Genomic DNA, 20,616 nt, shown 5'->3' on the forward strand with positions numbered 1-20,616 from the left:
TTTAAAATCTATATTGAAGTTAGAAATGGATACATTACTATCTACCACCATAGGATAGTCTATAGGCTATAGCCTGCAGTCTTGTAAAGGACACAGGATACCTTTTAGATTGGTCATTAATTGACAGATAAAACTTATCCCTCAGAAAATCCCTCATAAGTACTGATATAGTGAGGGCCCCTGGTAATGGACACATGGTACAGAAATGAGCATGGGTTAGAGAGGTTTCCTTCTAAAAGTTTTAAAGGTGAGATTCAGAGGGAAAAAATGTGTCTTGGAGCAGTAGAGACTTTCAAAGTATGGGATATGTATAGAAGGGATAGAGGGCAGGGAGAGGGAAGGGCAGTTAGATGGATGTTTCTCATCCCTGAAAACTTATTTCTTCACGTGCATAGCCTGCCCGCCCATCATCTACTAGAAACATGTGACACAAAGCAAAAGGTTTTCTTAACCTCGCTCTTCAATTGCACTGCTCCCTTCATGTCTGTCCTTCATGCTCTTTGGGGCAGGGATCTTCATATCTGGATTGTGACATGCCATGCACACTGTTGATATTACACAAATATTTGTGCTACCATGTTCATGCTTAGCTTGACAAGGAACAATAGAACAAGTCACTTCTTAGCCCCAGGCAGCAAAAATATTAAAAGAGGCAGAGAAGAGACCAATGGTTATGAAATTCCCATGAATCACTCCTACAAAGTACAGTATTCATGCTAAATGCAAAAGGAACCGACAATATGATTAGACCACTTCTTACCAGGCTGCACTTTCACCTCAGACAGAGCACTCAAACAAGCTTTCTTTCTTTCATCTCCTTTAGGGAACGGCCTGGGAAGAAAGACAATTTATTTTACTTGCTGAAGTCTGCTGTTATTCTAGGAAGAAACATTTGTTTTGTTTGTTTAAATGTGAAACAATCACTTACTGCACTGCTGCAGCTTTATACACACTAATTCAGTATCGATTCTGAACCTTTTCCTATACTTAGTGTGGATTAGTCTGGATCTGCAAATCTGCAAAGCCATATAGTATATTTTTCAGTATGAGTTTGCGCACAGACTACTTCTCTTCAGATAAGAAGAAGAAGTCTATCTGAAGAAAGAAGTGCATATTCAAAAGCTTCATCGCTGCAGAACGTCTGTTAGTCTATAAGGTGCCACAGGATTCTTTGTTGCTTTTCCTATACTAATACTTTTAAAGCCTTTTTCTTTTAAAAAAAACTCGTTTCTTACCTCTGTGCAGAACACTGGCTAGGAAAGGTAGTCACATACTGTATAATAGCTGGCAACAAGCCTTAGTAGTCTATTTCCCTTCTCTCCCCAGTTGAAAGGCCACCTGGGAGTATAATTTCAATTTTCCAAGTGTGTGTGGGCAGGTGAAGCTAGCACCCTAGCAATCTGGTGGCAAATGCGCTGCATGTTTTCCAAGCATAAGATATAAAACAGATCCTTAAATGGCTGAGCTACATGCCCACAATACATGATCACAGGAGGAAGAGTTTCTCATATGCGCAGGCTCCAAGTCCTTTTCAGAACTGACCAGGAAATCCTTGGATTCAAAGCCCTCTCAAAGGCCTGCAGCCCTTATCAGTGCTTGTAGTTTACAGAGTACCAAACTGTGTGCAATTATAAATGGCTTTTCCTTGGCAGTCATAGAAAAGCTCTATAGAACAACTTAACATGATTAATGTGAAGCTGCCCAGGCAAAATAGGAAATCTGCCTGTATGCCAAATAATGCACTCTAAACCAGGGGTTCTCAAACTGGGGGTTGGGACCCTTCAGGGGGTCATGAGATTATTACATGGGGGGTCGTGAGCTGTCAGCCTCGACCCCAAACCCCGCTTTGCCTCCAGCATTTATAATAGTATTAAATATATTAAAAAGTGTTTTTAATTTATGGGGGAGGGGGCACATTCAGAGTCTTGCTATATGAAAGGGGTCACCAATACAAAAGTTTCAGAACCACTGCTCTAAACCAAGATCCTTGAATTCTCAATCCAGGCTCCCATTCAGCACAAAGGGAAACGAGTGCTTTGCAACACTTAATAGCCACTCTGGTTGATTAAACAATTAATTTATAAGATCCAGAGTTCTGTTCAGCCAAGGATGATCATGGTTGTGACCTGCTGGCAAAAGTCTCTGACTCAAGTGCACTGGGCGTAGATACACCTGCAGTGGAAGGCATGTGTGTGCAATCCCTTGAAAGAGAAAAAGGTGTTTTATTGGCATAGCTTACTCTATAAATGTACTAGAATAAGATATACCCAGCATAAGCACCTTCTTACCACTGCACTAGGGGATTGTAGTGCTTTATCTATATCAGTGTCTAAACCAAGATTATTAAAGTGATACAAAACCTGTGTGTTAACAGGTCGTAAGCCATGTAAATAGCAAAATAGCATCAAAGGCCTGAATTAAACAAGTTCAGGCTTGTCTATACAGGGAAATTTACCAGTATAATTATACCCCTTATAGTTCAACCACTATAACTCCCGTTATGGGCATTTATTCCAGAATAAGGGCACCTTTTTCTGGTTTAGTTTAGACCACTTTCAAAGTGACAGACAGGCAAAATGTCTGTGTAATTAGATTCCTAATTTGTTCACGCACTTACCAACACTGCAGGTGAAAATTGGATAACTGGAAACATAAATTATAAATTAGCATGTAAATTTCCCAATTTGCACATGCAGTCATGGCAAATGTCTGTGGACATTAGGCATGCAATTGCACACTTACAATGATTTGCAAGTCAAGTACCTGAAAGGCGTTCTTTCTGGTATGCAGCTAGGTGGTACAGTGGGTTACTGCACCACTTCTCATTTCTGGAGACCAGAGTATAGCACTTAGGACATTCAATCATGCTAGGTCACATCTTCATTCACATTTGTGCCCTTTACAAACCCCCCACGTGATCCATCACATTATCTGAACTCTTTGCTTAAGAGGTGCCTGGAATGGAGTAGAAGACGGAAATGCCTGCAAAATGCCTACCTGGTTAAAGCCAGTGCTATTAAGCTATTTACTCATAACTTTAAAACAATAAAAATGAGTGGGACATTCACTCAGGCACCAATGCTTTCAGGAGCTAAGGCAGAAAAGGCCCCTTTAAGCCCATCCTAACGTATCCAACCTTTCAACACACATAAAAAAGTCTCCTCATATCTGGTGACTCCTGCGACAGCTGTACCACTTGGCCTGATCTTCCTGTATTAATAAATGTTAATGTTAATTGACAATTAGCAAAATTTCATTTTAAAAAGTAAAACCAATTTGTTTTACAGGGAAGATATTCTGCATTACTTTCAGCTACTTTCTATGTCAGAGAATGTTTTAAAATGTTTAACAAAAGTGCACACTTAGGTTATGAGCTTGTGTGCTAAGCCACTGCCATCCTCTGGCAAACTTTAAAAAAGTTACATTATGTACTTTCACTGCACTTCCTTTCTATTATCACTGTTGGTTTCCAAAACCTCGGTGAACAGAAGCTTCATGTTCATTAAGTGATAACAAAATCCAGTGTGAGACATCACAATCTATCTCCATTAAAGCTGGTCTGCTGCTCCAGAAACAACGAATTATAACAGCACTTTATGAATAAGACAGAACACTGCTACGTATGTAGGATAAATCTTCTATTTACAGTACACACAGAAATGCCTTTGTGAAGAGGAGATTTTAGTAAAATATAACATGTATCATTTGCTGGAGCACATCTGTGGTTCTTTAAATCCAAAACAAAATGCTTCCAGCAAGCTGTAATTTGCAGAAAATAATGGAAAACCCTGACATACCTACATACTTCAGTGCTGCTTTTCCTGCGTGAAGCAAGCTTTCCTAACTTTCCAGGAGAATGCCTCTAACCTATCCAAATGCCTATTTTAATGAGGCAGATGACACTAACTAGGCCTGTGGGATTTGTTCTACTGGCGCAAAAGCATCAGTAGTTTTACCATTTTCATTCCTGCCTAGCTGCACTTTCCTACTCAATGTCATTCCACCAACACTGAACTCCCAATGCTTGCTTGCAAAACAAAGATAAATCAGATTAATTTAAAAACCAAAGTTCAATCTATCACCACTTCTTTATGGCCCAAACTGCAATGCATATTTCAGATGGTGGGGCTATGAAAACAGTCACTGCTTACTTATAGTTTACCCAGGTCTGACCAGATACTAATCAATAGAAATATAAAGCAAAACAAGCTTTTGTATCTTACTAGCACAGATCCATAAGCTGCTGGGAAAATGTATTTAATTTTTGATACACCAGTATTTTTTTTTTAAATCTTTCTGGGAATTCATGGTCTCAGATCCCACCCAAAGCAAAGCTTCCTATTCAGGACAACAGTTATTTGCAGATTAGGGAGCTATACAACAGCTCAATCTCCTGAACTCCCACACTTACTTGATGATGGCTGAAACATTGGTGATTTTATTAAAGAAATCAAATTCCCGTTGGTAGAACTCCTTGGCCGGCCCAGATAACGAACTAGTTATCTCTTCTACTAGCTGTTCCAGCAGTTCCCCGATGTCAGCTGCATATGTAACCAAAAGAAGCAAGCCTGAGTAAAAGCTTTGATACCTATCCAGAAAGACATAACTAATAAGAGGGGAAAAGGGAGATTTTCCTTTGAATCACAAACACAAGCATGCATGCACCTACTTCACTGAATTCCACAAGAAAAAAACCTTCAACAAAATGGGTCTTATCTGCACAAATAGAAGATTCATAACTCCCGAGGAAAAAAAGATGGGGGAGATTCAATCCATGAAATAAGGAATAGGAGAGATTAGGCCCAAGCATACAGTACTCACGATCTTTCTGGTGTCCCTCTTCATCCAGGAAGATATTGGTTTTCATGTTCCAGATAAACTGGTGAGCCAAAAGCTGGGATTTGGCAGCCGCCCACAGGATGTATTCCCTAACATAGCCCATCTGCGACAGTACAAATTCACAGTCACCCAGAACACTAGTGCCACAGCTTAATCCCATCAGCACCATCTAACTTTCACATCTGAATATATTTAAAGACTGGAAAGAGAAGACAATGGCCATGTCTTTGAGTGCTTTTCTAGGAACATGAAGGTGGCACCATGATCTGGTGGACAGGGCACTGCACTAGGAGTCGGGAGGCCTAGATTCTACTCTCAGCTCTGTCACTGACCTGTTTTTTGGGAAGAGTCACTTCACTCTCTGTGCCTGTTTCCCTTCCTTCGTTCAAGAAAGGGGTTAACATGTTCAGGGCAACTCAGTCCTTTCTAAAGTGCTTTCTGTGGCTTGAGTCTTATGACTCCTGGGGGCAAGATTTCCTGATATGATGCATTAATGCAATGCACAGCACAATCAATGACAGGAGGACATCTGGACGCACTAAACTTGGAGAAAAACAACACATGGTCACCTCTTCTACTGGTTTAAGGACATTGCATGGACCAAAATATAAATAGTTTGTGGGTGGATGGGAAGGCTTACATATCTGGGAGCCCATTCCTGGGTCTACCATAGAGCCAGTTTTGCCCCAGGCTCCAACATGAACAGGATATGACCTGGTATCTATGTAGTACATCTGTGTACGTATCACTTTGCATTTTTAAACCTCTAGCTCCTCTCTGTTGTTAGTAATAGTGATTGCCAACTACATGCCGGCGCAGAGAAAGCTTGTTCATGCAGACTCCTCCGATTCTACGATGGGTTAGCGATACAAAGAACCTCACATCTATTGAAGGCTACTTATAAGTTTAATATACATGGGCTATGCAGATTAAACAGGTGCCTCTGAAACACACCTGTCTCTAAAGACCATCACTTTTCTTATAAATACTGGATATGAAGCAGCATCATTCAAATCCTAAATTGTGGCTATTCTGCTTCTCTTAATTCAGAGCTAATAAAACATCTTTTGAAAACGCTCTGAACAAAACGTCTGGATCATGCAGTATTTATACACTCTCACCTTATCGTAGCGAAGGGCTTGCACAATCTGTGGAATGTAGAATAAAATGGCATCCTAAAAAAAGAAAAAAAAACAGAAATCAGTTTTTTGCTAGTGTCAAGGAAAAAATGTGGGTTTTTTTTTTTAAAAAACGCGTGGACATCAGGAATTTCATTCTTCATTCAGCTGAAAGTGCATGCCCATTTCCCTCTGCCCACACAGCCCTGGCAGAAACGCTATTAACAGGGCTGATGAACACGTAGTATTTTACAGACCCTTGTAACTATTCTGACAAGTATTCAAAACCCCCAGCTTTACACAGTTCCAGAGAGAACACCTTTCACTGAAGGAAAGCAGTTTTACTCATAGGAGCAGTTTGAGACACACGCAGTCTTTAAAGAAACAGACCAAGTTCTACAGCACAGAACAATGACTGACAGCAAACACATTGCAAAACAGCTGAACCAAGATTATATAGGACAATCAATGCTGATTTCCAAATGCAGCTTCATCTACTTTATCTTCCCACTATAATGAGTCAATTTAACAAATTTCTTTTATTTCTTCACATAAATGAAATTAAGACACGTGGGCATAAAAACCAAAAGTTCTAATTGAACATGAGTAGGTTCTCTCCAGATCTCTACTGGAACACAGTCTCTTACCGGAGGGAAGGACCGCAGGACTTTAACTCCATACTGAGCTGTTAGAGGATGAGGTGGGTACATGCTTGAAAAATATGAAAGGCCAGTAGGTGGATCTGTTGGTGCCCAGCACAGAACATGGCTGAGCTCAGGGGCATCTGCATCAATTGTGTGCCATGTAACCAGGTACTGTAAGCAGAACAAGGAGCAGTATGAATTTACAGGCCCAAAATAATTTCTGGTGCAACACACACCAGGGATAAATTTGGCTCACAATGTCTAATTATAAAACCATAACCTATCCTGCTACGACAGAGAAAAAAAGTGATGCATGAATCAATTTTTGCAAATTAAATGTTCTGCATCTTTAGATGCTGTATTAAATAGTAAAAGGCATTTAATTTTCAGGCACAAACATGGTACCATTTAACCACTAACTGGTCTCAGGTTGAAAAATCACCAGGTACAGTAATTTACACATATTGAACTGGAGTTCAGGTCAACAAAAACAGGGATACAGCTGTTTAATCAAATCTCTCTCCACCCCTCCCCCCCATAGCTGGTCCACTGGCTGTTATTTATGAATGAATTTTAGTGTATTGTGGGGAGTTTCGTATACTTTGGGGAACATACTTTGTAACAAGATGTGAGCACAACTCAGCAACCACATACACAAACAAGGTTAACCCTCATCTGCAGATCTTATTTCCCTACCTATGGCTGCAGCTCTCACTTGCTGAGTCACATTTACAATTACAACATGAGTTTTTCAGAGTAAGGTCTGTGTGTTTCTGTATGTCTGTGCAGCTCTTAGCAGAATTTGGGTACTGTTATAATATAAATTACTGTTAAAATTACTGTTAAAATTAATTACCTTTATTGCTTCAGGTACATCACTAACAGCTCCTGGGTCCAACCGAACCAGGCGGGTCACTTCTGTTCCAATAGCTTCAGTGTTTTTAAATCTAAGCGTAACCAGGAATGTGTATGTGTTAGTAAGTCAAGGTGAGCTTCAATTCTCACTTCTACTTATGTGAAGAGAACAGTTAGAAACAGGAACACACATGCTTTAACAACAGAAATACCCCAGATAAAATCCATGTACAACAAGGGACAAACATGCTGGCAAAACTTACAAGTTGGTCAGAAACATCTAACCTCATTTTGCTAGTTTCTCTTCACACCACTAGTTGGCTCAGCCAGTCACAAACTTCCTGGCTGAAGAATTCTCTGTGGAACTCTATGGAAGCCTGTCTCCACAACTCTGCTTGTGTTGCAAAAAGCAAAGTACTTCCTTTCCCTTCAGGGGCTAAGCAAGCTACTTCTGTTGTCTTACTTGTTTTAAGGCTCAAACCAATTTAAGGCTAGAACACTCTGAAAAGAGGTTTCTAATTCAGTTTTAACTCTGTGCCCATTGGCCGATGAAAGTGTGATGTTGGTTTAGTTGGAATGGTCTTCAAACATTACATCTGGGCTTTATGGTAAAAGAATTGAACTCAGGCTCCCTTAAAGCCTTCTAATTACTATTGAAATGGGTTAGGATCTTCAGTAGGCTAATTCTTATTGTTTAATGGTCTCAGCCAGCAGTGCAGGCATGCAAGAGGGGTAAGGAGGTGGTAACTGTGAATGCTTGCCTTGAGTATTTACTATGCAGCCGAAGGAATTATATTGGTTGTTTTGAGTTGCATCTCACCTGGTAGGCAGTTGCACAGCAAGATGAGGGGAAATGCTCCAAGCCAAATTCACATTATCCTTCCACTGTTTCTCAGTTAGAGTGATGTACTTAGATCTCCAGTTTGCCACGGTGTTCTCTGCAGTTTGATCCAACTCCAGTTCAGGGGAGGAGAGTGGGTTGTACCAGGTGATCAAACGCTCAATCTCAGTAGCCTGAGGACAACACAAAAACAAATTGCTTTCTGGATGTAGAGAAAACATTCCAGGTTTTTCTCAAATGCTAGTTTAGTCTATTTGTGCTACAACAACTACAAAATGTTAGAAATCCATTTCACACCCATGCTCTTGTGAAACAAACGATCGCCTACCAGCAACGAGAGCAATAGTGTCCTCCGTTTCATGTAGTATTTGTGTAGCTGGGTACCTCTGTTAGTCTTCTTAGACATCCCTTGAGAAAAGAGGGAGAAAATGAATTCAGTCGCTTTTCTACAAATATATTAAATGTCGCTTTCAAATTGTCCCTTACTGGCAGTCTCAGCAGACAGGAGGAGGACTGAAATGGCATGGAATGCTCCTAAGACGGGACTGAGTACACTGGCAGGGTGATGGGAGGAAGCCTGCACTGCAGCTGCATGTAGTGTTCTTGTTCTATGAATATGCCAAGTCTACAAGGCTATCAATCTGGCACCTTCACCAGCATTACGTTCACTTTAATAACTTATAAAAATAATAACCTGCAGCTTGCAACTGTACAAACGTACATTCAGGCACCTGATAAACTCACATCCACTTTGCTGTCCAAGAGCTCTGGCACACTGATGAACAATAAGCAATTTCCTCTCAGGAATTTAAGCTACCGTAGCCTCTGGTCTTACATTATCTGCATTATACAACTAAATGGTCTGGAGAAAAAAAAATTGCTAGTTTCAAAACCTTGCTCTTTGCTCTCAGTGAGGCACAGCTTTCCTCAGCTTTTTGCAATAACAGTCAAGTCACTTGACTCAAGTGTAACATCAGTAAAACCTGAGCCAAAACGTTAAATGCAAATATTGGCCTTAAATGACATTGAATGGAAGTGTACTCTATGGTTAGATAAGTAGCTAGTGACAATTAAAGAAAGAAACCTGATTTTTTGGAGATGGTTGACATGCCACTGGACAATGGGTAAGTATTTATCCATCCCTGTGCGGCCTGCTGCCGAGATCCAACGGTGATATCCAGGTTACTCCGGTTGTCTTGATTATCTAAAATAAAACAAAATGTTTACACACAGAACCAAATAATCAAAGAAGCAAAAAGGGTTTTTGAGACTGCACGTAAGGAACTCACCAGGAGGCACCAGCTGGCTGGCTGTTAAATACTTCTTATCAGAGAACATGGCAGTCCAAAACTTGATCAATATGCTGATATCTTCACGTAGCCTCTTCTCCCCTTGTGTGGGGAACTTTGGGGGATAACTTACAAATATATATATGTAAATGATTATAATGCAAGACACTAAAAAAAGCTTTATGTTTTTTCTTCAGACCGGGGGCAATGAGTGAGCACAGATTAAGTCTCATTGTGTTTTACCCTTACACCTGGAATCTATTGCACTGGGAGGTGCAGCCTTCCTATCAACTTCTGAAGGGTGAAAAAGCAGCCTCTTGAGGTCTACGAATAATGTAGAATTAAAAACTTTGACATACTTCTCGCCATCCTACACCACTGTCACATGCTGCTGTCACTTATATTACTTTAGATTGCACCCATGCCAGATACTAAAAAGGAACGTTTGTCCACATATTGTATAGGGGTACATTTTCAAATGGGAGTATAAATTTCAGCCACACGCTTTCAATGGCTTTCACGGGAATTCCATGTCTAAAATCCTTTGAAACACTGAAAAAATTATCCCAATAGCGTCTGTAATCTTCAAAACCAAATAGATTAAAAGAAATTTAGATTTTCCCTAACCATTAATTCCTTTATGACTTCTTGAGTATACATAATGAACAGTGTAGAAGCACAGGTGACATGCTTTTTTGTATTAATAGATAAATAGAGAAAAGAATTAAGTCAAATATCAGAATAAAAACAGCTCCTATTGTGAAGTATTCTTAGAGGTTTAAAAAAAACCAACAACAACAAAAAAACCAATCACACCTTTCTTGCGGAATTGGTGAAAAGAAAATAAATAGTACCTGAAGTAATCAAAGGCAGTAGAATAAATCTTTTCTCTCAAGACATTGCGAATGGTTGCATTTGGAATGACATCAGCATGCAGCAGAAACAACCCGAGTGTCAGCAACCTAAAGTTCAATATATACAGAGCATGTGAAGACAACTCTTGCACTCTAAATTGCTAAGAACATAAGAACGGCCATATTGGGTCAGACCAAAGGTCCACCTAGCCCAGTATCCTGTCTTCTGACAGTAGCCAATGCCAAGTGCCCCAGAGGGAATGAACAGAACAGGTAATCATCAAGTGAGCCATCCAGTCGCCCATTCCCAGCTTCTGGCAAACAGCGACTAGGAACACCATCCCTGCCCATCCTGGCTAATAGCCTCCATGGACCTATCCCTCCATGAATTTATATGGTTCTTTTTAAGATCCTGTTATAGCCTTGGCCTTCACAACATCCTCTGGCAAGGAGTTCCACAGGTTGACTGTGTGTTGTGTGAAAAAATACTTCGTTTGTTTGTTTTAAATCTGCTGTCTATTAACTTCATTTGGTAACCCCTAGTTCTTGGGTTAGGAGGAGTAAAAAACACTGCCTTATTTACTTTCTCCACACCAGTCATGATTTTATAAGACCTCTCTCATATCCCCCTTAGTCATCTCTTTTCCAAGCTGAAAAGTCCAAGTCTTATTAATCTCTCTTCATATGGCCGCCATTCCATACCTCTATTATTTTTGTTGCCCTTTTCTGAACCTTTTTCAGTTCCAATATATCTTTTTTGAGACAGGGCAACCAAATCTGCATGCTGTATTCAAGATGTGGGTGTACCATGGATTTATATAGAGGCAATATGATATTTTCTGTCTTATTATTTATCCCTTTCTTAATGATTCCCAATATTCTGTTTGCTTTTTTTGACTGCCGCTGCACATTGAGTGGATGTCAGACCATACTAAGAACTATGGCACTGCCCAAGCCAAGCATGAACGGATTTCTTTAAGCAAAAGATGAACTATTTCAAGACACAAAGTAAAATAAAACTACATATCATGGACTGAACAGAAATCTGGTGTATGTGGGTGCAACTGAATTCTCTTTAGAGCTGAGTTGCTTCTACCAGGTCTAGGGACAGTTAAATATGTAATATCTGAATTTGGCTTTATGTGTCGAGTACGTCAGAGCAATGCAAACGTGAACTAAAAGAGGGGGAAAATCCTTTTTTTTTTTTTTTTAAAGCAGAAAACAAAATCATGAAACATTTTTACCCTGCAATGTTTGCCTAGTATCGCACTTCATGGCCAAAGCATGTGACATACATATTACATAAAGGCTGCTCATATGTTTTGTTGGAACGAAGGCAGCACTAGTCAAAAATAGTGCTTTACTGCATCATCTTTTTATGGTGGTGATGCAGGATGAATTATCTGAAGAGATTCAACAGAGCCAGATCTGTCTCAGACAATCTGGGCAAACTGCATCTCCTTCACCATCAACCTGTTCCTGAAACTACGGCTGGAAAACAATTGGACATGAAAATCTTCAAGCTAGTAATCCAGAAAAATGGATACAATGGTTCTGCCAAATGATCTCTGGGTTGATGCATGAATTACACCAGAGACTGATTCAAAACATCTGGTATTTGGGGTTAAAAACAAAAACAAAAACAAAAAAAACTTTCAGAAGTGCCTAGAATGACTTAAGAAGCTACGTCAAACTGACTTTTAATGGACTTAGCCTCCTGTGTGCTTGAGTCACTTCTGAAAATGGGACTTAGCCTACTATGTCATTCTAGGCACTTCAGAAAGTTTTATCCTTTGAAATAAAGAACAAGTCCTATACTCGGCATTTAGCTCTTCGTCGTCCTACCCCACGCTCCTTCTAAGAGAATAAACATCACTCACTTGAAACGGGGTCCAATAGCTGCCACATGTCGGTTCAAACTGCTCTTTGCCCCTCCAATATTCAGAGACAGGGATCGCTGCAACAGGCTGGAGAAGATCTCAACCTGATCAGAACTGCAGTACTTGGCTATTTCAAATCTCTGCACCAGAAACTGAGGAAACAAAAAACAAACGAAAAATGTAGCTCAACAAAACCAGAACCCACCTTGCATTTCTCCCATTCTTATGCACCTCTGCAAACATGAAAATGTCGCCCCACACTAGGCACAAAAGTACTACAACCATGAACAGTGCTACTGGTCCAAAGGCACAGAGCAGCTCATTCTTGGTGCCTGCATCTTCCCATCCCATCATTATCCAAAGTGTAACATTGCAGAAAGGGGGTACTTGCATCTATCCAGATGTAATGTGGTGTGACCTCTGGAGGGCAAGGCCGTGGCTGACTCTCTTCTGAAGCAGCTAATGGATCTGCTTCTTTCTGCTCAGCGGAAAACAGGCCAAATTTCTGCTCCACTGTCATTTGCCAGGCTCCTGCCATTTCTCGCATGAACTGTGAAAACAAAGATTAGTGTTTGTTGCTCCGAGTGCGTTTACTTGTTTGCAGGACCTAACCTCCTTCTTTGCATTAGCATGGAGCACACTAGATCTGAACACCCCACAACCTCTGAAACTTTGAAACTCATTAGAAAGGTATGGGGCTGATCATAGCTCCCTGCACATATTGGGAACTTCTCTCTAAATTACCTGAGAAAAAGTGCTGGCTCTCAGTCATTGTAGCTGTTTCGACATGCAGTGGTTTCAGCATTTCACTGGCTGCCACTACACTGAGGAGTTACCACGCCATTACTGCTAGATTTAGTCACATTTCAAGAAGTATAACTGTTTAGCCCGTTACAGGAAAATAACAGCTCTAAAAAATGTATCTTGTCATTCAGGGTATTAATGCCAGAAACAAAATGGCATTGCTAGCCAAGTTCCTTTCACTCCTCAAAAGAGGTGTTATGGCAAAGCAAGAGAAAGGAAAACTCAGGCCTGGTCTATGAACAAAAGTTGTATTAGTTTCTTAAATCGGTGCAAAACAGTTGTACAGACACTCTTATCTCAGTTTAAACCAGATTTATTTAAGATAAACTGAAATCAGATACTTTGAAACCAAAATAAGAGTGTTCATACTGGAGTTTGCAACAGTTTAATTAAATAGGTTTTTAAACCTAATTAAGTTAAACTGGTGCAATTTCTGTGTGTAGATAAGACATGAGCATGAAGGTACATATCTAGAATCCGTAATTAATGCTATATAAAAGAGAAAATTGCCAGCACATCTAGCTTAATCATCCACGTATTCTGAAAGTGAAAAAGCTTCTCAACTGAACTGGCTGAAAGTACAGCAAGCGATGTATAAATAAAATCCACCTCCAGCTGTACATCCAGAGAGTGAGATTATCCATGATAACATCAACTCATTAGCACACTGGGAAATCTTGATTCAAGAAATCAACAGTTGTATTTAACATGCCTATTTTACACAGATTTATTTTAAATGAGATTTTACTCCTCTCTTTTTTCTTGAAGAAAAACCTAAATCATTGAATGAAGCTCCCTACCGGTACTTCTATTCCATTCTTAGCAGCAAGTAGCCACTCCCAGCAAGCAATTGCTGTTTCCATGCCATGTTCAGTAAACATTCTCAGGGGGCCCCAGCATAAGTGATGCAGGAGCTGAGGGTCACAGTCTGAAAACAAACATTCATACAGATTTCTTTGACAGAGAAAATAGGAAATAGTTTTCAAGTCAGCAGGAAATTGGTCTGCACAATTTGTGACAATCAACTCCAAACAAACAACGTCTAGCTGTGACTTCAAGAGGTTTTCCCTGAATTAAATTTACTGGATAAAACACTGTTCTGCTTGAGTTTATACTCACTGGGTTTGTGTACAGTAACTCTTGACTTAAAGTCGTTCTGCTTAATGTTGTTTCGTTGCTGATCAATTAGGGAGAATACTCATTTAAAGTTGTGCAATGCTCCACTCTTACGTTGTTTGGCTGCCTGCTTTCAACACAGCTGGCACCTTCCCTACGGCCCCTTCCCCCCACTGGCAGATTCTGCGGATCAGCGCCTTCCCCCTCCTCCCTCCTGCCCGCAGCAATCAGCTGGCTTGCGGTGTTTTGGAGGCAGAAGTGAGGGGGGGAGGAGCGAGGACTCAGCGCGCAGGCTCCCTCTCCCTCCCAAACGCAGCAAGCCAGCTGACTGCCCCGGGCTGGAGGGAGGAAGGAGAAGCGAGGACTCGGCGCATAGGCTCCCCCTCCCTCCTGCCCGCGGCAATCAGCTGGCTTGCAGCGTTTTGAAGGCAGGAGGGAGGAGCGAGGACTCGGCATGCAGGCTCCCCCTGCCTCCCGAATGCAGCAAGCCAGCTAATTGCCCTGGGCAGAAGGGAGGGGGGAGGAGTGAGGACTCAGCGCGCCTCTCCCCTCCCTCCCCTATGTGGCAATCAGCTGGCTTGGCGTTTAGAAGGGAGGGGAGGGAGTGGGGAGGAACCAGGACGCAGCAAGCGAAGTAAAGGGGGAGGAGGTCAGGGAGAGAAGAGGCGGGTCAAGGGTGGGGGATTGGGGGTAGGAGTGGGGTGGGCAGGCTGAAGGTTGAACCCTCTGCCTCTGGTGCTTGCAGAGTAGGGGAAGCTGCCCTGGAACCTAACCCCCCCGTTTACATTAATTCTTGTAGGGAAATTGGATTCGCTTAACATCGTTTCACTTAAAGTCGCATTTTTCAGAACGTAACTACACCGTTAAGTGAGGCGTTACAGTATAGCGCATCTATAATTGTCATTTAGTGCTCAGAGCATCAGCACGCAGAAGTAGAAAATTAAGTTCCATTTGTTTCATTACCTTTGCTACTTATTAGCATTGCAGTCAACATAAACATGGCCTGGGTGTAGCGTTCAGGCTGGCCTGGTTCTAGTGCATCATTTAGCTGCTTGATCATCAGTTTATTCAGGTCCGATACCCGACCTGTAGCACTGGAGAAATGAATCATTCCAGCCACCTGTAAAACATATTGCTTTGGTCAATGGTGATGAGAAAAATCTCTACATGGCTGACATTGTTTTTTACTGTTTGGTACATGCTGGAGGGTAGGCGTGTTCACAGCTCAGCATGGAGATCCAATGCAGGCCTTGATATTACATTTTGCTAACATTACTGAGTACACACAAAGAGGAACGAGGGCTTTATTTGCAATTGAAATATCAAAAAATCTTTACAAAACCAGAAGTGAAACGATCTCCTCAATGAGCTATGTGTATTATGCCCTAAACCTAGAAAAGATGATGTTCATCACAGTCCTTCTTTAGATGTACAGGATGATGCCTCTTTGCTATTATAGATGTATTCTACTTAATCCTCCATTTGAAAGCAAGTACAAGTTAGAAAAGCAACATGCCCACTTGGGGAACTCCATGAGTTCAGGAAAAATTCTATAGTTACCTCTCCGGCATAGCGATTGCGCAAGTTAAGAGAAGACATAAAGTTGGAGTAATCTTTCTTCACACAGGCTGGTCTCTCAGTTAGCTGGGTTGCCTATAAACAACAGTTGTAATTGGTATCAACTGTTAATATACAAAAATTGTGTTATCCATATACGCTGTCTGGACTTTTAAACAGATCATCCATTCAGTGTCAAAAACTGAGAACACTAACAACTGGAGTATTACCATGGCTACCAGAACACTATCAAAGAGCATATAGGTTGATCTCCCTAATACCGCATTATGCTGGTGTTAATGAGCAAATAAATGTATCAGTGGTGACAAAGCTTCTTCCCCAACACCTGTAGCCACATAGGGCTTTGCTGGATCAGGAGTTCAGATATAGGCAGGGCCCTACCAAATTCACAGCCACGAAAAACACATCATGGAACATGAAATCTGGTCTCCCCCTATGAAATCTGTTTTTTTGTATGCTTTTACCCTATACTATACAGATTTCATACCATGCCACCCTACTTCTGCACGGCTGCCTTCAGAGCTGTGCAGCCGGACAGTGGTGGCTGCTGACTGAGGGCCCAGCTCTGCATGCAGCAGCTGCCACTCTCCAGCTGCTCTGGTCTGAAGGCAGCGCCACCACCAGCAGCAGCAGCGTAGAAGTAAGGGTAGCAGTACCACAACCCCCACCCCCCTACAATAACCTTGTGACACCCCCCCACAACTCCTTTTGGGGTCAGGACCCCTACAATTACAACACCGTGAAATTTCAGATTTAAATAGCTAAAATCATGAAATTTATGATTTTTAAAATCCTATGACCATGAAATAGACCAAAATGGACTGTGAATTTGGCAGGGCCCTAGGTGTATGGAAGAGCAGCATCCATGAGGCTGTGACTCCTCTTCTGATGAACAGAGTGGAAGAGGGGGAAAGGGGCAAAGAGAATGCAGAACCATGGCTCAGCCCTCCTCATGTGCCAGCTTGCAGGAGCTGTGCAAAGGAGGGAGCATTCTGCCTCTGACAATAGACTGTCATGTACTCACCGGCCCCCTACCTCTTTGCATAACACAAGGGCTCCTGAGAAACATGACTCTGAGTCACTATTCTGTTTGGGATCTCCTGGGGGAGCTCATTTGTGCCCTAAACTCAGGACAACAAGTCTTGATACAGCCAAAATTTCAGAACTACAGTACGTGTATTGCAATTTCAAAACAAATAAGCAAAAATATAATTACGTCTCTATATTCCCTTTCTCAAAAGGGCCAAAATTCCTATGGATTACAAATCAGTGGGATTAGCTAGATGGAATCAGGCAAGGATCATTTAATTTCTATTTTAAAATCACCATCCTGATATTGAGTCTTAACAGAAAATCCACATGGCTCAGCAAGAACACTGAAAATCCAGCATTCAGCTAATAACTCTCTTCTGCAGTCCTGCCTCGTGGCTTGCTTGGTTGACTGGCAGGTAGATAAACTTGTGACAACTATTACATGCTTCGAATGTCATGCCTGTGTAATAACCAAGCAGTGAACCAAGGTCCAAAGTAATAAAACAAGAGATGAGGAAAAGACCGTCAGCCTCTCTGATTAACAATGAAGGAGTTTTATTTTTATTTTGATATACTTAGTCACTCAGATCATCATTAAAGGAAGAATTTCATGTACTGATTTGAGAAAGTATACCGTCAGAGTATAAACATCTAATGCAGCTTAACAGTACACATTAAGTAGTGTAATGTAACAAAGTCCACATACGTATACGCACATGGGCAGTACCTGCCATCAATAGAAAACACGCAGTAAAAAAACATGTTTTGGGGTGGAAATGTAACAACATTCATTCAATGGCACTTGGCCGACCTTGTGCTGTTATTCTGGGAAGCATCATCATTTGCCTTTTCAGACAAACAACTACAAGAAGTAATTATATAAATGGAAATACTCTATCATTTAAAAATGACATATGTAATACTAAACCCTTGCTAAAAGTACATCAAAGACTTTAATATAGAGTTTTGTAGTTAAAGATACAAGATTTACAGTTTAACTTGTTGTATCTCTTACCTCCCAACCATTCAAAGGAGGAAGAACACGGTTAGAAGACACAATCCCCTTCATTTCAAATCAAGGGATGCTCCAGAGTTGGCACCTGGTATGTTATTTGTGATATGCATGACTTAGAGCATATAGGATTACTTTGTTGATGTCTGATACTCACCCCCAGGGTGGTGTTTTGTCTGTTGTAGCCTGCAAAGTGCAGAATGCTTTCTGTAGCCATAGCCAGCCCGGTGTGCTGAGACAAGCCTGACACCCAATTCTGATGTTTGTTTAGGTACTCCTAAGAGACAAGGAATTAGATTCTTCTGAAGAGGACTGTAATTTTCAAGAGCAGCTAGCTCATTTCAAGTATTACACATATTGAATTACCAAAAGATTTATTACACACACATCTGAGAATCTATTTAGTTAGGTTTAGTCCTTGTTTTCCTTTCCAAATATTGCTCCCTCAGCACTAGGAAAGCAGGACTTTTGTTCCTAAGACATTAGGCCTTTTGAAAAATCTCATCCTAGAAGCCTTAAATAAAAAGAGATTTTTCTTTCTTTTGTACAGGGGATAAAGCAAATTTAATAGGGATCTAAAGTTTGAAGAAAAGATCATGATTTTGAAAACCAAGCACAAATGTTCTGCAAAAAGATGAATTTTAGACTCCATGTAAGATGAAGTGAGGTGGAAACACTAACTGTCTTGATCTGCTAGAAATGAAGATTGAAAAACTAGTGTCCACTCTTCTTTTACAGGAGGGAATAAAAATGTCACAGGTAGATCTGGAGTACTATAGACTATTCTTGAGCCTCTCCAGAAACTGCCACATCAGTGCTGAGGGAGGAAGAGAGATAGCAGAAAGCAGGTTACTCTAGAAACTCTAACTTGCACTAAAGATTAACCCCCACCTCCCAGCACAGGGTTAACAGACATGTTATTCTGCTCCCATGCTACCATGACTTCTTTTTGATTTTATCAAATATACCACAGCACATTTACTGGCATCCTACAAATGATAAATAATTAAAACTAAGCTGTAATTGAGTAAATAAATTAAAGTACATTTCGTGACACATTCTCTGATTTGTGTTTGTGCAAAAACATTCTGCTGGGCTCAGCAAAAGGTATTAGCAGCAAGATAAAGTCCTTACTTGCTAAGTCACAGAATTCAGTAGTTTACCATGGTCTTGTAAGTTAGCATGATTCTACTGTATTTGAAAGAGAATTAAAAATCTGAGAAAACCTTCTCTCTCTAATAGCAAAGCAGCAAAGATCTTGTGTTCTGATCACCTGCTGAGAATTTTAAAATACATGAATTTTTATGCACATTAGTCAGAACACTGAATCAGAGAGTAATTAAACCTCCACAACATTCTGCATTCTTAACATAAAATCAAAGGTGAACAGAATGGCTGACATACTGAACATTAATTTGAATAACTTAGCAAAGATATTGTTTCAAGATTACTTTAGAAACAAAATTAAAATGATACTGATTTTAGTGATGCTTCCATTATTGGGAGGAGGGGAGGGAAATAGGAATCAGAATAGCCAAAAAGTTACAAAATAAGTATAAATGCATTTAGTCGAATGATACTGTTATTTCAAGGTATGTGAACTTTGTACTTTTCTGAGGATCATAAATTATTTCTTCAAAAATTCAAGTTAGTTACCTGAAGGTGGGACTTTGTGACAGAAGGAGCCCATTTCATTGCTTCTTGAAGAATCATCCCACAGCGTGCAGCAAAGTCCTTCACTATACTCTAGGAAAAGTGCATTGACACACCAGTCAGCCAACCAATAATTCACAAACAGCATTGTGCTTACTGGCATAGTAAGCAACATTAAGGGCACCAGCAAGAGACAGTTCAAGAGACTTTTAATGACATTAGGATATTGAAGGCTATTTACATAGTGTGTTCTGGGAGGCAGAGAATGGTTATGCTTAGTAAGGTGCAATTCTGAAACAGGGAAATTCAGAATGAACTTCGAATGTCTGGTAGCTAAATTACAGCACACGAGCCTTACCTTAGAAGGCACCTTCAAAACAAGACTGTTCAGAGTGGCTGACTGAGACAAGTCAATTAAACTACTTTTTGCCACCAAATCAAGAGACACCACTTACCTCTCTGGATTCATATGTATCAGGGACAGTGATTCTATACGGGGTGTCTGGAATGTCATAGTATGGTTGGTCCTTGTGAATGTCCTAAAATAAAGTATGTTAAAGTCTCAATAAAAAGCAATTCACCCATGTCTGATGGACTTGTTCACTACAGGCTACACTTTTTGCTTTGTTAAGTCAGTTTGCTAATGACACTATCCATCCCACAAAGCAGACTCTTGCATTTTGGGTTTGTTTTCAACATGACCATAACTATAAACTATGTTATGGTTTAAAAAGAAACATTAGAAAATAAATAAATAAAATAATACTTCCATAGCACTTTTCCTTCTTCAAAACACTTTACATACAATAATGCATTAATCCTAATTTAAAATAATCAAACAAGACTGCACACTTGTCACCTCACATAGGAATTCTGAGTTTTAACTGATTAATAATGTTTGTAACATAATTTATGATCTTTGGATTTAAGGTGATTTCAGAAATGTAAGTTATTATGAAAGGTGTCTTTTCTTGGATATTATCGAGCAACTTGAAACTCTAAATAAGCAGATCTTCAGGCAAAACCGTTATCATTGTGAAATGAATAATTTAACTCAAAGAAAAAAAAGGGGGGAACACTACACCACTTAGCCACTTCATT

The 20,616-nt window shown here is 40.4% G+C and overlaps 1 protein-coding gene across 2 annotated transcripts in view; it reads right to left on the minus strand.

Annotated features, from left to right (window-relative positions):
- PI4KA (phosphatidylinositol 4-kinase alpha) overlaps positions 1-20,616 on the minus strand; it is a 93,928-nt gene that overhangs the window by 11,286 nt on the left and 62,026 nt on the right. For both annotated transcript variants that reach the window (XM_039505481.1, XM_039505480.1), the window contains exons 27-45: positions 19,971-20,054; positions 19,519-19,608; positions 18,020-18,139; positions 15,801-15,893; positions 15,204-15,360; positions 13,925-14,052; positions 12,712-12,870; positions 12,321-12,472; positions 10,441-10,548; positions 9,587-9,714; positions 9,382-9,501; positions 8,626-8,705; positions 8,277-8,470; positions 7,458-7,548; positions 6,605-6,772; positions 5,961-6,014; positions 4,822-4,942; positions 4,412-4,541; positions 761-831 (exon numbers count right to left, since the gene is read on the minus strand). In XM_039505481.1, coding sequence (XP_039361415.1) covers positions 761-831; positions 4,412-4,541; positions 4,822-4,942; positions 5,961-6,014; positions 6,605-6,772; positions 7,458-7,548; positions 8,277-8,470; positions 8,626-8,705; positions 9,382-9,501; positions 9,587-9,714; positions 10,441-10,548; positions 12,321-12,472; positions 12,712-12,870; positions 13,925-14,052; positions 15,204-15,360; positions 15,801-15,893; positions 18,020-18,139; positions 19,519-19,608; positions 19,971-20,054 — 2,248 coding nt within the window. The remainder of the gene's footprint in view (positions 1-760; positions 832-4,411; positions 4,542-4,821; positions 4,943-5,960; positions 6,015-6,604; positions 6,773-7,457; positions 7,549-8,276; positions 8,471-8,625; positions 8,706-9,381; positions 9,502-9,586; positions 9,715-10,440; positions 10,549-12,320; positions 12,473-12,711; positions 12,871-13,924; positions 14,053-15,203; positions 15,361-15,800; positions 15,894-18,019; positions 18,140-19,518; positions 19,609-19,970; positions 20,055-20,616) is intronic.

The sequence above is a fragment of the Mauremys reevesii genome, linkage group 18 (assembly GCF_016161935.1).
Source record: "Mauremys reevesii isolate NIE-2019 linkage group 18, ASM1616193v1, whole genome shotgun sequence".
Taxonomy (NCBI): domain Eukaryota; kingdom Metazoa; phylum Chordata; order Testudines; family Geoemydidae; genus Mauremys; species Mauremys reevesii.